Below are 15413 nucleotides of genomic sequence, written 5' to 3'. Positions count from 1 at the left end.
AGAAAAGTGAATGGAGGAGAGAGGATTCCTGCTCTATTTCAATCCCCCATCCCACCCTTCATCTTGTCCCCATCCAGCAGGTCTTTTAAGAAACCCAAACATTACAACATATACAGAGGGTCACCAGGTTAAAAGCAACAAGTCCCACAGGCAAAGGAAGTGAAGAGAGCCCCCATATTCTCTCTCTTTTGTCCCATATAGCCTGGCTAAGGCTGGAGCACAAAGGAAAGGGGAAGAGGATCCAGAGACAGGCAGGGAGGAATTGAAAGGAGGGGCCAGAAAAGTGGGAGCACCTGGAAATGGCTGCTCAGAACCTTGTTGACAACGAGCTTCACTCCCTCCATCTGTGCTGGGAATACATCTGAAGCGGGTGGAGGGGAGGGGAGGGGAAGGGAAGGAATAAGCACAGGCAAGGAACCCCTACCCCATGAAGGAGTCTCCCCTTTCAATCCCATAGAAACTGCTTTGGAGGAACTGACCTCCTTTCAAGTCCTGTAACAGGAAGTGCTCCGCTGCACTGAGCACCTGATCCTCCCTGAGGCTGCCCGCCCCAAGTGTGATCTCCCCTTTTCTGCTCCCATCACTGGACACCCACCATTCAAGACCCTCCCCTTCTCTGCCCCTTCAACTTGAGCCACCCAGATGCCAAGTTCTCACCTTTGCATAGCCGGTGCAGCTCATCGAAGCTCCCAGGGTTGGGGAGAGGTTCCTCTCGACGGGGGCTCCGGCGGGGCAAAGCCCCCATCGGTGCCAGGCCCAATGTGTTCCCCATTTCAGTCCAGAGATCAGGGGAGGGGCCGGGGTTCGCCTGGGAAAGGACGCTATTGCTCCCTCTACCCCGCACGGGTCCCACCCCCCATTATCCGGCTCCCCAGTCCCAGAAACTTCCACATGGTCCGACGCTAGACCTGGAACAGGAAGAGTGGGGGGGAGAGGGCACCGGTGGGGAGCTTGAACCCCAGGCACACTCCCATCCCATCTTTAATCCCTCACCCCCACCTGTCACCCCTGTACCCTCCCCCACTCTCTAATCCTAGCCTCCACCACAGACCTCACCCAGCTTCCTAGCCTTTCTGCTCTTCATTCCTATGCCTCAAGGTGAGGCTTGCAATGGAGAAATAACCCTTACCGTCTCATACCATCATGCTGCCCCTTTCCCCCAGGCACACCCCGGTCATCTTGATGGGGGCAGCCATCTTGAATGATGGCAGAACTGCGGCTTCACGTTGCATTCCCAGCGTAGTCATGAACACCATCTTGGAACCGGGCGAAAAAAAAAGATTTCAGAGACCCAACCCTCCCTTGATTGGGCTCCGCCCAATCGATTAAAAAAAAAAAAAAAAAAAAAAAAAAAAAAAGCAAAAAAGCTGCCTGGCTGCTGAGCATGGGCCAGTGGGAGAGGAGGACGCAAAGGAGTGGCAGACCTCTCATCATGAGAGCTCCGACCCGGCACTGCAGAGACAGACGGGACTTGTTGGTAGATGCTTAGACTTACTCAAGTGGATGGCCTTAGATCGCCCTGCCTTTCCAAGGTCGGGAAAAACCTTTGAGCGTGCAAGACACTAGAGGGAGCATCTTGGAGCTTGAGCCACTGAAGTTCCCTCCACCATATAGCCTGGAGACGCGTTTTGTGAAGGGTGGCGGAGGGAACGACCGTGAAAACTTCTTTCGAACACTGCTTCGGAACACCCCTAGGCGCCCCCACCCTCCCAGGCCCTGGGGACTCCCCCTCACAGTCCTGAACAGTACACAGTATACCCCCAAATCAGTTCGACGCACGGGTACAGCTCTCCGTAGGAAAATGGACCTACACTTCCTTCCCTCCTGGAGGTCTGCACCTCTCAAAGTTGGCGTTCTTGTCCTCTTGGTAGAATGGGAATGGGTGTGAGAATTTGAGGTAAGCCTTAATTCTAGCAGAACTATTCCCTGAAACAACCCCTGAAGTTAATCCTTCCTTCCCTGGTTCCTTAGGCAGAGCTGGCAAATAAAATCGAGGAATATGGACTCCTGCCCTCAATGCGCTCCACTCCAAAGCTGCAGACAAGTCAATGGAGTGCCCTTCAAGAACTAAGTGCTCCACAGGGGAATAGTTGAAGATAGAATAAGATTTCTTAGGCTCTGGTCGCCTCCGCACTAGCTCTCACATCGCCACTCCCATCTCTCAGGAATGCTCTACGTATACTTTGGGGGCAAAAGGATGAAAGATACAAATACTTCTGATATCTATTTAGCTGATTTCACCCAAATACCTTGGGCCTGGGGAATGCACCTCTGCCTTCCCTCACAGGGCTGGGCCAAGGGTCAGGGCCTTGGTCAGAGGGATGCTATGGCTCCTGCTGACTCATATTGGCTGACCACTGCCTCGAACTGGTAAGGTGATCAAATGCCCAGAGACCTTCAACCTTTATCCTTGGTAGAAGCCTCTCACTCACCTCTTTTCCTGCCAGAGCGCTCCAATTCAGGGGCAGGGCAGCGGCTGCTTTCTGAATTTGTTTTATTGGGGGTGGGCTGTGCTCACTGATCGGCACTCAGGAAGGTCATTCTGGGCTCTAGTGTTTTCTCTCCCATCTCATTCATTACACATTAACTCAAAAAGGTACAGAGTCAATCACACCTGGCCTCTGGCCCTAACCTTTATCGTCCTAACCTGCATTCCCCTCACCCCGTCTCTGATTTTTTGTCCTTTCTTCTGTTCCCCAATACCTCTCTGCCAAGTTGCAGTGATGGGGGATAGGGTTGGGAGATGAAATATACCCATAATGGGAGAAAGATACCAAGGGCTGAGGGCTTGATATGTCAGAGCTTTCCAGGGAAAAAACCCCTAGGAATCCTGCTTTCTGAAGCGTTCAAATCCAAGGACTACTGGGCCCAGGCCCCAAAGGAATGGATCTCGAATAAGCCTAAAGTATACCCCTTTGGCATCCGTTAAGGCCTGCACCCCCTGCCTCCTACCCTGTCACCATGAGTCCCCATGCTGTCCTCTTCTCCCCCCACTTCTCTAACTTGTTTACTCCAGTATAGCCCCTGCCCTACTGGACTGCTCCAAAGTACTTGTCACCTGACAGGGGGGTGGGGAAGCATACAGATATATAGCCCCTGCCTCCCTAGCCAGGCCAGGCACAGACGGCAAGGACAGCAACGCTGACTAGGTAAAGTAAGGGAGTAAGAGGTGTGGGCAGCAACCAGAGATTTAACCGTAGAAAGGGAGGGAACCAGGTTGGCGTGGACATGTAGGTAGGGGTCTCTGGGGAGGGGCTGAAGCCCATTCGCTTCAGTGACCTTCCCTGCCCCCACCTGTTCGCAGGCCACTTTCCCTTCCATTAACACCATGAAGCTGCTTCCAATGACTGTGTTGCTCCTTACCATCTGTAGCCTTGAAGGTGGGTGTGATATGAAGAGGGGTCCCAAGGAGGAAAAGGTGCTTGGGTCCTAGCTGCCCATCTGTCTGTTCTCCTATGCCCAGGTCTGGCAACCAGAGAGCTTAAAAGAAAAATCATTCCCTCTCTAAAGCCCAGAAAGTGCATCCAAAGACCTGGAGCTGGATACCTGTTTGGGGAGAGAGCTGAGAGCTGAGGCTGAATACTGGCAGAGATGTGGGCCTCATTGTTGGGGACTCAGCTGAGGATGTGTGTGTGTGCGTGTGTGTGTTTTTGTGTATGTGCAGGGGCTTTGGTTCGGAGACAGGCAGAGCAGCCGAATCTGCAGAGCCTGTTCTCTCAGTACTTCCAGACTGTGACCGACTACGGCAAGGACCTGCTGGAGAAGGCCAAGGGCTCAGAGCTTCCAATCCAGGCCAAGTAAGTCTCAACAAAGGGGGTTCATGGACCAGGGGGCTATGGAGAGAAAGAGGGGAAGCTGGGAGGTCCTACAGAAGACTGAGCTAAGGGGTGGGGGTTAGGGAGGATGAGGTTTAAATTGTAGAGAAAATTCCTTCATCACCCCACAGATCCCATGGACCTCTTGGACAGATAGGGGTAGCAGGAACTGGGCTTTGAATTTCTATCTCTATGGTCTGTTCCTCTGCCCAGCGGAGGGCTTGCCTCTCCTCCTAGGAGCTTTGCCATGCCAGGATAGACCAGGCACTAGAGTCTGGGGACTTGGGTCTCACCTCCCACTACCAAGAAGGCCCCTACCAGTCCCTCATCCTGACTTCTAATCCCTCACATATCCAGGGCCTACTTTGAGAAGGCACAGGAGCAGCTGACACCCCTGGTCAAGAAGGCTGGAACTGATCTGATCAACTTCTTGGACAGCTTTATGGACCTCAAAACACAGCCTGTTGCCAAGTGCATTTCCTAGACTGTTGTCTTCCATCCCCAGCTGGCCCCTGGAACACCCACTGGCCAGGCCTAGAGCTCCTCTTCCTACCTATTCCTTGTTTTCTACGATAAATATTGAAGGAATCAAGTTGTGAGCCTGGTATGTTTTGGGGACTGGGAAAAGTAGGGGTAGTGGAGGAAGAGGAGAAGGGAGAACAAAGCGAAATCTGCTTCTAACAGGAGAGGGGTTTTGGTGTGAAGGGGTGGAGAAAGGGTTGAAGAGACCAGTGATGGAAATGACAGTGTAGGGGTGCCTGTGACTCTTCTCCAAACCCCAGGAATTTTTCTACAGGCCTGGGAATGGCCCTGCAGGAGAAACTAAAGAGACTTTGCCGTGGACATGGTACCTTGAAAGGCATGAAAGATTCATGAACTGAATCCCTAGACTCCTGAAGGTCACGGGAAATGAGAGCACCCTTCAGAATTTCCTCTGTCATACTATGAAGAGCAGAAAGCTTCCCCAAAATGAGCCCAAAGGTGTCACCCAAGGCCCCTCCCTTCCCTTCTGAGCCAGGGGAACGCTGTGCTTTCCCCCATCCTGCAATAAAAGACTCCTCTCCCTGAAGGTGCTCTAATCCTTCCATTTGAAACCTCTCACCTAGACCCCCTGTCTGGGAACACCCATTCCAAGCCTCTCCCCCACTATTATCTGGGTGCTATTCATGGAACTGGCCCAAGTTCTGGTAGCCACCTTAGAGCCTGGAGCTAGTAGACGTGGTAGCCAGTTAAAGGCCTAACAGATCTCCAACTTGATGGACATGTGGGACTTGAGAAATTTTGGTAGCTGTGATACCTGGATTAAATCAAAATGGAATGGAGGTCAGGCTGGACTGATGCAGGAGACTCACAAACCCAAAATGGGAAAATGGGCATTTTCCAATAAAAGTTTACTTCCACTTTATATTTAAAATAGTTACTTCTCTAGTTACCCTGACTCATATCTCATCTGAAATCACCTTTTCTCCAGACACCAGAGATAGCTCCAATTTCTCTGTATATATAACCCAAAATGGGAAAATGGGCATTTTCCAATAAAAGTTTACTTCCACTTTATATTTAAAATAGTTACTTCTCTAGTTACCCTGACTCATATCTCATCTGAAATCACCTTTTCTCCAGACACCAGAGATAGCTCCAATTTCTTCTGTATATATATATATTTTTTTTTTTTAATTTTTATTTTATATTGGAGTTTTGTTGATTAACAATGTTGTGTTTCAGGTGTACAGCAGAGCGATTCAGTTATACATATACATGTACCTGTTCTATTTCAAATTCTTTTCCCATTTAGGTTATTACAGAGTGTTGAACAGAGTTCCCTGTGCTATACAGTAGTTCCTTGTTGGTTATCTGTTTTGACTATAGCAGTGTGTACGTGTCAATCCCAAACTCCCAATCTATCCCTCCCCAGCTCTTCTGTATGCTAATCAACCTCTTCAGTCTGGGCTTTAAGACCCTTACCACTCGTGACTACTTTCTTCCCCTTTCTTTCTCAGTATCCATTTATTTTTTCCTCATGTGGCAAAACGTGCAGGGACACAGATCTGTCCGTCACTTGCAAGATGACATTGGACAGGTTAATTAACTTCAAAGAGCCTGAATTTCCTCACAGTGTTAATGAGTGGATCAAATGGTACGACAGGATGGAAAACACATTGAAAAGCGTAGGTCACCATGCAGTACACGGGGTTGCTAGGGGTAAGCCTGGAGACTCCGGACCCATTTGGACAGGGCTGCTGGATCAGAGGTAGAACAGACAGCATCAGATGGGATTCAGATACTACCAGGGAATCCTGCCTCGAAACAGGGTAGGCACTGAGAAGGGGGATTCCTTCGCCACTCACCCATGCAGTTGGAGGACCTGGCCTCCCGTCTGGACCTGACTTGTTCCCCTTTGCCTTACCCTCCTCCAGCCCAGACCTGGCTCCCTCAGGTTCCTCTTGCCCCAGAATCCACTGAAAACACGGTTCCCATAAAACCTTCCATTGGGAGCATCGCACAAGCTTTAGTCGCACCATCCCTTCTGCATGTTTGGCTTTTCAGCTATGCTAATAATGCCCATATGCATGTATATTGCGAGCTGCGCTCACACTGCTCCCTGAAGCCCACTCTGATCTGGACTGGTGACTATTTGGGGTTGGATAGCCAGGCTCCTCCGCAACCCAACCTCGTTTCAGTTGTCAGACACAGAGGGCCAAGCTGGGCGCGGAAGTCACTTCTTGGGTTCACGTGTCTCTGAATGTGCCTAGACTCCCAACACATTACTCCCTGCTCCAGCACCCTGCTAGAGAGCCTGGGGGTCAAGGGTCTCATCCCTCCCCCAGTCACAGTCAGCATTTATCCCTCAATCAAGCAGAACAGCTCTGGTCTATTAGACTATGAGTTATGGAAGGTCAGGCACTAAATTTGCCTCGTGATATCTTCAGTATCCAGCCTAGGCTAGTAGAGGCTGAGTAAATGTATATTAAATGAAGGAATGAATAGAGTCCAGTCTGTGGTAACTTTATTGATGTTAGTGCCTTCCGCTTCCATCGTTTAGTGGGAGTTGGGGACGAGGACGCGGAGAAGGGTGGCATAAAGAGGTGTGACTAGAATATAAACATTAATGAAGAGCATCTGAGGTCTTTGACAGGGAGGAGGAAGCACTGGTGTCTATTAATGGGGGGCATAGCATCATTACAGGGATAGGGTCAGCTGGCATTAACGGCGGGGAGGCATATGTGATGCCAGCTACGAGGGCTGGGAGGGAAGTGGAAGAAGGAAGTGACCAAGGGCATCTGTTCTAAAGTTATTGTGGCGGTTTCTCATGCTTCAGGGTCTCATAAGTCTCCTGGTTCCGGGTGCTCAGGCCCTGGAGGTGGAAGTCAGAGGATAGTCAGGAGCTTGAGCCCATCACAGGGTCTCCTACCCACCCTAGAGGCCCTACCCCTTCCAAAGTTCACTCAAAAGCCCACGCTCTTCTGCTGACTTCCTGGGACTGGGGTTGGGAGGCAGGTTCACTCACCGTGTAAATGCCATCTGATTTCTGCAGAGGTAAAAGGGGCAAGGCATTAGAGACCCACAACTCCAGGGCCGTTCAGCCCCTTCTTCCCTACCCCGGGAGGTATGTGTCCAGGGGTGGCTGGCCCCCTTGGGCTAGAGGGCACTCCCATGGATACTCTGGGGGCATGAATGCACATTTACCCATATGGCTGCCAACACACATATACACACAACATACAACTCTCTCATGTACTCCTTGTCGCTCTACCCTTGACTCTTCCTCGTCACCTGTTGAATATTTTGTGATTTGGCTAGGTGGCAGGGTGGGTAGGATGAGGTAGGAGGGGGACCTCTGAAGCTTATACAGATCAGCACCTGAGTCCCATGCGCCCCCCCGCCAGAGACCGCAGACCCCAAGGCTAAAGCCCCAGAAGGGCTGAGAGACTGAAAAATTGTTGATACCCAGTTGAGGAAGGGTCCATACCTCATAGCTGGCTGTAGCTGCCTTTCGCACCTGCAGCTGGAGTAGGGGAAAGGCCATCAGTAAAGGTGAAGTCAGTGGCCCAACCCCACCTCCAAACGTTGTAGGGGAACCCCTTTTATTCCCTCTCTTTGGAGCCATGCTGCCCCTACCCTCCCACTTCTCCTTCCAGCCCTCACCCCACGCTGCCCAGCCTTACCTTGAGTCGACAGTAGAGCAGGGTGAGGATAATACCATATAAAAACAGGATTGCATCCAGGATATAGCAGAGCTGAGGCTCTCTCAGGGCCGCTGAGGGGACAGAGGGTACCCATGGGGTCAGGGGCAGCAGGAAAGATCTGGTGCTCAGAGGAGAGAAAGAAAGGGCTCTGGGAGGTAGGACGGGACTTGGAGGGGCACCGACCCAGGGAAGAAACTTCATCTTCCTCTCTAGATTCCTATTTCTCCCACCTCTCCCCCATCTTCCTCACCCTAGGGTAGGGGTAGGACAGGAAGTGTGAACAGTTCTGTTGCGATGGAACTTACAGCTTCTGAGAGTTGAGAGCTTCCCCCTCAGCCCCCAACCCTCTCTTTTGAGCACTGTGGGTTCCTCAGGCACCACTGAGCATTCTATAGCCCTCAAGGGACCCATGTGAGTTCACTGAGCCAAGACCAAAACGTCAGCCCAGGGGAGGGTAAAGTGAATGGAGGCAGTGACAAATTTCAGCAAAGAAACCACAGGGGTGTCTCTGCTAAGTCCTGTGACCTGTGGCTGAGGGCTGGACAGGAAGGATGTGAGCTGAGGAAAGGAGGGAAGGCAATCACTCTATTATGGGTCATCTAGCCTCAGCCACATCGCTTTCTGTCCACCCCCCACCCCCAACTAAGACACTTAAATATGTAAAAACAAGGTGCCTGCTTTCCTTGGCCTTATAGATACCGATGGCTCTGCACATATGGCTGAGCGAGTGTCTTAGCCCAGGCTCAAGGGAATGACCACAAGCTGTATGGATTCCGGCTCCGGGTACTCTGCCCTGTTACTCACGCTGGGCCACTGAGAGAGGACGTTTCGTGCAAGGAAAATAATCAAATAAAGTCTGAGCTCCAGCCTCTATCTGCTCTGACCCCTATCAGAAGGGCTCATGGGCATGTGACATATGGGTGATGTACATTTTATTCTGTGACGCTCTTTCACACACGGTATTACATAAATCTCAAAACTACCCCGTGAGGGAAACCTCATCGCCATTTTGTAGATGACGAAACCAAGGCTCAGAAAAGCTAAGTAATTCATTTAGGGTCATAGCGTGAAGGGCCAGAGCTGGAATTGAAATTCAGGTTTTCTGCGTTCCAGGTTTGTGCCCTCTTTTATGCCTCAGTGCCCCTGCTCCCTCATCCCATGGCAGCAGACTGGCCGCTCACTTAGTCCTTCCATCTTCACAGCTGGGCTGGTGGAACTCCATCCATCTCTTTTAACTTCCCCACTTGCCCTTAAGTTTCACTAACCTCTTCCTCCCCGAACCCCAGCTGTAACTATCCCTCTTCAAAGCACAGACAACCCAGACAGAGAGAGGAGAGTTTAGAGAATGCCTGGAGCCTCAGAGCTGCAGAGGACTTCCCATTTCTGCCTCCATTTCTCAGCTGACGTTCAGCTCTCTGGAACTGGGCATTGTACGCTGCCCCCACCCTCACATCAACTGTGCCTTAGTGACGACCCACAGAAGCCACAATCACATATTTGACTACCCTTGCCTCACTCCTAAACACAAGGACAGGCCCCTGCCTTCCTAAAGGGGGCTTTATAAATATTATTTAACCAGCTAGAGATCAGCTCCCAATGGATAAGACCAAAGGCACCCCACAGAAAACGCTGATCGTGAGAAACGGAATTTTTCCCCAGACCAGCTTTTCATGTCATACACCCACTCCCTTCCCCTGCCAAACTGAAGACTTACGTATCTATCAGTCCTGAAAAAGTAAGGAGGGGACAAGAAAGGAGGGAACTACAATTCCTGCGCCCTGAGAGACTGGACAGGACCAGCCTCAGGGTCTCTGTGCCCATCCTCCCAGTGCCAGCCTTCCTCTGTCTGTCCCTGCCTCAGCCCTCAGACACATGCCCTTGATTCCCACCCTGGAGCCCAGCTCACTGTCCCTCACCAAACCCTCTTACCTGCTTGTTCAACCAAAAGGATTAAGAGCAAGACCACTGCTGGAAACATCATGGGCAGGGGCCGAGGGGCCACGAGCTGGGGATCGGACACTGATGGCACTGTGCAGCTGTGCTCTGCGAGCGGCTCCCTGACCACAGAGTTGCCCCCTTCCTGCCACGCCTTCCTCTGAGCTCTGGCCCCTTCCCCTTCCTGCACTAGAGACCGGGCGGCTCCCGGAAGGGCCAACTAAGGGAGCTAGGAGATCCGGTCTCCTATGTCTCCGTCCTTCAGTGACCAAGCCCCTGCTACCGTGGAAAGAGGCAACACCCATGCTTGGGAAAGGCTATCTAAACCCGCCATCTCACTCTAGCCCTGTTCAGAGACACAGCCCTGATAACTTGCCCCTCAAAATTCCCTAAGACCCCATGATAGCCCCTTTCTCTCCCACCTGGAACTTTGTACCCAGTCTTGATTTGAGGAGTTTACCAATTAGTGTGGGCAGCAAGCTTTGGGCAGGGAGGAAGTAAGGGAAAAAGAGGAAATGGGCAATGGAGAAGTGGAAAGGACAAGGGTCACAAAAGGGGCGGAGATGAGCAGGAAAAACTGCTAAGGACTGAGTCTAACAGAGAAGTAGAGGGTTAACACTCGTGAGTTTCCCATCAAACTGAAAGACAGTAAGATACTGAGAAAGACATACCCCCAAGTTTGGGCTAATTTATTATAATTTCTCCTTTTCCAGTACATGCACAGAAAGCCTGACAGCTAAGCATTCACGTACGTGTACACACACACACACACACACACACACACACACACACACACACGCAGAGTCCCACTCCCAACGATGGACAGGCTCCACAGACGAAGCTGGTAGGCAGGGAGGGTCCAACGCTGTTCCCGTGCTCACCGATCTACTTCTCCAAACACAATGTCTTGGGTACCTAGGAGGTCAGGGGGAGGAGAGAAAAAGTGATGTTACCAAGAATCTAGAACTCATTACTGTGCTCAGGAAACTGAGGATTTGAGGATTTGAGTCTATGCCCATAGTCTATGTTGAACAGGAAGTGTTCAGTTTCTGTCCCCAATCAGAGTCTCAAAGTCCCTTGCCTAGAACACCTCTACCACACAACAGGCCTTGTACCTATGATGGCAACAACGTCCGCCAACATGTGTCCCTTAGACATCTTGTCCAGACCAGCCTGCAGAGATTAAGACAGCAATAATGTTAGGCAAGATTAACAGGGTAGAAGGAGGAGGAGGGAAAGTTCATAAAAATCTCAACCAAGGATTAATTACTGGCTTCATGTATTAGCCTTAGAATCTTTGGGGCTGGTTCTTACCAGGTGGGCAAAACCAGGAGCCTTGATCTTGCATCGATAAGGACGGCTGCTGCCATCAGACACCAGGTACACCCCAAACTCCCCCTGTCCAAGGAAGAAGGATGGCTGCCTCCATTAACAGGAAGAACCCTTTCCTCTGCCAACAAAAACCTCTCTATTCACCCTCACGTCCTCTCTCTCAATGATGAACAAGCATTTATCTGAACATCCATCGCCAGTCACCCACTCCACGTACTGTCCTTTCCTTCCCCTTCTTGCCTCACCTTAGGAGCCTCGATGGCAGTGTATGTGGCACCTGGAGGAACTTGGTAGCCCTCAGTATACAACTTAAAGTGATGAATCAGTGACTCCATAGAAGTCTGGAGAGAGGAAAAACGGAGCATCAACAAGCCAGAACCAAACTGTATGGCAGGTGTACCCACACACAGAAAATCATCTCTACCCCCAGGGAGTCTAAAATCCCACATGTAAGTCAATGAGCAGAGAAGTTATAGAAAAAGAGAGGAGGCTACAGGAGGTTAAGAATCTTATACAGTGAATTCTTTGAAAAAGGAAAACTGAAAAGTAGGATTTAATCCAAAGATACTCCTCCCCAGCCGCTGCCCCCTTTCCCCCTTTTCCCTCCCCCTACAGCTAACCTTCATCTCTGCTCGTTTTGGTGGAGACACTTTGGCATCATCAACCTTGATCTCCCCGGGAGGCATCTTGTTCAGACACTGTAAGATGATTCGAAGGGACTGGCGCATCTCCTCCACCCGACACAGGTACCTGAAGTAGATGAGACAGACTCAGAGCAAGAGAAGAGCAGCCAGAGGATGAGATGTGAGGCTGGGAGGATGCCCTTGGCCGAACTGAAGAGTGCTAGGTAACTTTCCTCATCCTTTTCTCCTAGTGCAGCATCTCTGCTTGGCCTGGCCACCCATAGAAAACCTACAGTCTTCTGATTCGAGCACTGGGCCCTCTCCTAGTTTTCTCAGACCATGTCCTGTAATAGTTCCCTCTTTAATTACCCTCTTAAACATTTTTTGGAGTATAGAACAGGTGAGAGTCCAAGTGACTCAAAAAGAAAACAGTAGCAAATTTTTCTTGGGGTCAGTAAAGAGGGATGGAATTTGAAGCTTAGAATCTAGTGGAAATAGCACTGGATAAGGAGGATTCTAGTCTCAAGCACTACTAACAGAATAATATCCCAGGCTCATCTCTAACTTTTATGCTTCAGCTTTCTCAGCTATAAGATGCAGCCCAAACTAGTTCCATCTAAGACATAAGAAGAATGTAAGGGTAAAATGAAATGTCCCATATGTGCAAGTGCTTTGAAAAGCAACCTAGTTTAACACACACAAGAGCTCCAGTAGATACTGCAAAGTATGAGAAAGAAGAAAGCAGTTAAGAGAAAAGTTAGACAGGGGAAACTAGCTGGAAAATGAGCTAAGAAGGGATCTGGGCCTCACCTATCATAGCAGTCCCCTCGAGAGCCAATAGGAACATCAAACTCCACCTGGTCATAAACATCATAGGGCTGGGTCTTCCGCAGGTCCCACTGGATGCCCGAGCCCCGGAGCATTACCCCGCTGTAGAGAGTATAATGGGACCAAGGGTCACTTTCCACAAACCAAGAAAAGAGGCATGCTCTCTTCCCTAGTCTCCCCTCTCCCTCCCGCACGCTCTGGGCATGGGATACAAAGACAGCATGGCAAGGAAGGCGCCACACCTGAAGCCAAGAGATTAAGCTGGAACCCACCCGCCCCTAAGGAGAGAAGTCTTATTCCTCACACCTAAAACCATAGTTAAGTGCGTCTTCTGCTGTTACAACCCCAATGTCGACTGTCCGATTTTGCCAGATCCTATTGTTGGTCAGCATCTGTTGAGCAAGAGAGCTGGTGTGTGAACACTCTTCATGACACTCTTCACATACCTCTGTATTTCTTTATAACTGGGGATTAATCCCACAGATCCTCTTGGGGTAAAAGAGGGATTTTTCCCACTGACTCCTATCTTACCTCCTCCAGCTCATCAATGCGAAGAGAGAAGTTCTTAGAAAACTCGTAAATGTCATCCATAAGCCCAAGGGGTAGGTCCTAGAAGACAGATGGAGAATCGACAGTGAGTGCAGAGTCTCCACTAAGGAGAGCCAGCTGTGCCTCAGGGATACAGGGTTAGTCCTTCCATCAGCCAGGACTGCCCTCCAGTGGCCACAGAGGATACAAGCAAGGACTGGACCTTAAGAGAGGCAGGGGAGCCTGCTCACCTGGTGCACACCTCCTGGCCGGACATAAGCAGCATGCATCCGAGCCCCAGACACTCGCTCGTAGAACTCAAACATCTTGATAGGACACACTGGGAATTAGTGACAAAGTCCCGGGCCCCTAAGTCCAACACCATGATGGTCTACTCCCCCGCCCCAGCCTTCTGGTGCCCAACCAACCCCTCATGACACAGAGCTCCTCAAGAATATAACCCAGGTTAAATATACCTTCTCCCCCTAAATGTTCTCTCCTTTTACTCTCGTCTCCTTCATACCTTCTCTACCTCTGGCACCTCCTTCCCCTTTCCTATTCTTTCCTCCCTCTCATACCTTCTCCCTTTCTTCAAACAACCAGAAGAAAGGGGTCATGGCCCCAATGTCCAGGGCGTGTGTGGTCACAGCCATGATGTGGTTCAAAAGCCGAGTGATTTCTCCAAACAGCACTGCAGAGAGGTGAAGACAAGAGAAGGATATAGGAGCCAAGGATCCAGGCTGACAGAGCAGCTCTGGGCAGAGCCTGGGGTCTGCATACTAGGCTCCGGTTTGGCGCTCCTAAGATGGGGGGCAGAGGCACTATGCTGCACTCTCAGTGGGCCACAGGAAGAAGGGGATGGGGCATACCTCGGATCCACTGTGCCCTTGGAGGAGGTTGGATGTTGAGCAACTTCTCCACAGCCAGCGAATAGGCCTGTTCGTTACACATCATGGACACATAGTCTAGCCGGTCAAAGTACGGAAGGGCCTGGGAAGAGGGAGACATCAGGATCACATCTAACAGGCCAAGGAACCCTCAGTCTGGCTGCTAGAAGCACTGCTCTCAGTGGGCATCAGAGGTCAGTGCTACATAAACCTTCCCAATCTCAGGAGCCTCAGAAAGGCAGGATGAAACACACTGAAGGGGGTGAAGGTGGGGGGACCCCGATTTGTCGTGTTTGCCCATTTCCATGGTGAAAATACTCCTACGAAGTCCCACTTTAAACTACCAACATTATGTAACTGACCACAGACAGCGCTGGGCCGAGTAGCACACCATTACACAGTATTTCCACGATACAGATACAATGGAAGTAAATACCTAAAGAGCACAGCGTAGAAAAATGTAGTAAAATAATGAAGGCATGGAGTTTCACACTTCTTACCTTGATTTTTAATATATTAAATCGCAAGCTAGTGTAATCTGATTTTTAATAACAGCTGTGTTTAACAACTGGCTCACAAAGTTCCTGAAAATTTAACAGTGCTCTTGTGAGCCAGTATGAGTTAGCTCCAGCACACCACTGCCAACCAAGTCTTCTAGGCCAAGTGACGCCTCTGTCAAAGAAGATCGCCTCTCTGAGATACTAAAGGAGAAAGGTAATCTCAGGAGGAAATTAAGAACACCAAGAAGAACGGGATTTGTTTCTGTAGGAAGAGTCAGATAGAAATGGTTCTCCCCCAGAATACCAAGAAAGCTAAGTCCCAGCTGTACCAGCTTCAGCTTCCAGGAAGGAGGCGGAGCTAAGACGCCTCTCCTTGGAACAGCCAGTTCTTGCCCTGATGTCACTGTGACGTGGGATGAAGCTACAGGGGTTAACTCCATGGACTCTGGGACCAGAAACCATCACTGCCTGGACTCTTTGGGGGGGAATCACATTCTAGTCAGCTGGCTCTAAATCCTAACTCCATCGTCCTCTGTTATCAAGAGCTTTCTTCATGATAGTAAGAAAAAAACTTCAGATCCCTATCCCAGATCCAATTTCTTCAAATCTGACCCTCATTATTTGGGTCACAGAGTTCTCCTAAAAACAGCAAACTCTGTTACAAACTCCCTCCCGGTCACTCTGACTCACTGAGTATTTCGAAAACAAACTTAGAATGCTGGAAGATACAAGAATCAGCTGTTAAACCTGGGGAGTTGACGTCTCTCTCCTCTTTCCC

General features: G+C 50.2%; 4 protein-coding genes across 6 annotated transcripts in view; 1 reads left to right on the top strand and 3 right to left on the bottom strand.

The window, feature by feature from the left end:
- The window catches only part of TOMM40L (translocase of outer mitochondrial membrane 40 like), a 4403-nt gene extending 3197 nt beyond the window's left edge, over positions 1 to 1206 (bottom strand). Inside the window, exons 1-3 of one of the 3 annotated variants that reach the window (XM_007467136.1) lie at positions 1130 to 1206; positions 658 to 908; positions 294 to 361 (exon numbers count right to left, since the gene is read on the bottom strand). In XM_007467136.1, the coding sequence (XP_007467198.1) occupies positions 294 to 361; positions 658 to 772 (183 nt within the window). In that variant the 5' untranslated portion in view covers positions 773 to 908; positions 1130 to 1206. Of the gene's footprint in view, positions 1 to 293; positions 362 to 657; positions 909 to 1129 lie in introns of those variants that run through there. The other 2 variants (XM_007467135.1, XM_007467137.1) reach the window with 2 other exon arrangements.
- Positions 1207 to 3307: 2101 nt separating this feature from the next.
- APOA2 (apolipoprotein A2) lies at positions 3308 to 4407 on the top strand. The gene is made up of 3 exons (XM_007467134.1): positions 3308 to 3380; positions 3665 to 3797; positions 4173 to 4407. The coding sequence occupies exons 1-3, from the start codon at positions 3329 to 3331 to the stop codon at positions 4297 to 4299; spliced, it is 312 nt and encodes a 103-aa protein (XP_007467196.1). The 5' UTR covers positions 3308 to 3328; the 3' UTR covers positions 4300 to 4407.
- Positions 4408 to 6805: 2398 nt separating this feature from the next.
- On the bottom strand, positions 6806 to 10039 carry FCER1G (Fc epsilon receptor Ig). The gene is made up of 5 exons (XM_007467133.1): positions 9932 to 10039; positions 7982 to 8073; positions 7786 to 7821; positions 7324 to 7344; positions 6806 to 7170 (listed from the first exon to the last, which is right to left on the bottom strand). Exons 1-5 carry the CDS (start codon positions 9981 to 9983, stop codon positions 7108 to 7110), a joined length of 264 nt encoding a protein of 87 aa, XP_007467195.1. The 5' UTR covers positions 9984 to 10039; the 3' UTR covers positions 6806 to 7107.
- Positions 10040 to 10619: 580 nt separating this feature from the next.
- NDUFS2 (NADH:ubiquinone oxidoreductase core subunit S2) overlaps positions 10620 to 15413 on the bottom strand; it is a 12397-nt gene continuing 7603 nt past the window's right edge. The window contains exons 5-15 of the mRNA XM_007467132.1: positions 14118 to 14238; positions 13827 to 13939; positions 13500 to 13574; positions 13252 to 13329; positions 13027 to 13112; positions 12703 to 12822; positions 11890 to 12019; positions 11515 to 11610; positions 11252 to 11335; positions 11053 to 11110; positions 10620 to 10852 (exon numbers count right to left, since the gene is read on the bottom strand). Of these exons, the coding sequence (XP_007467194.1) occupies positions 10815 to 10852; positions 11053 to 11110; positions 11252 to 11335; positions 11515 to 11610; positions 11890 to 12019; positions 12703 to 12822; positions 13027 to 13112; positions 13252 to 13329; positions 13500 to 13574; positions 13827 to 13939; positions 14118 to 14238 (999 nt within the window). The 3' untranslated portion in view covers positions 10620 to 10814. The remainder of the gene's footprint in view (positions 10853 to 11052; positions 11111 to 11251; positions 11336 to 11514; positions 11611 to 11889; positions 12020 to 12702; positions 12823 to 13026; positions 13113 to 13251; positions 13330 to 13499; positions 13575 to 13826; positions 13940 to 14117; positions 14239 to 15413) is intronic.

This window comes from Lipotes vexillifer, unplaced genomic scaffold (genome assembly GCF_000442215.2).
Source record: "Lipotes vexillifer unplaced genomic scaffold, Lipotes_vexillifer_v1.1 scaffold902, whole genome shotgun sequence".
Classification (NCBI taxonomy): Eukaryota; Metazoa; Chordata; class Mammalia; order Artiodactyla; family Lipotidae; genus Lipotes; species Lipotes vexillifer.
Note: the sequence above shows the minus strand (reverse complement) of the source record. Positions and strands in the feature narration are given on the sequence as shown.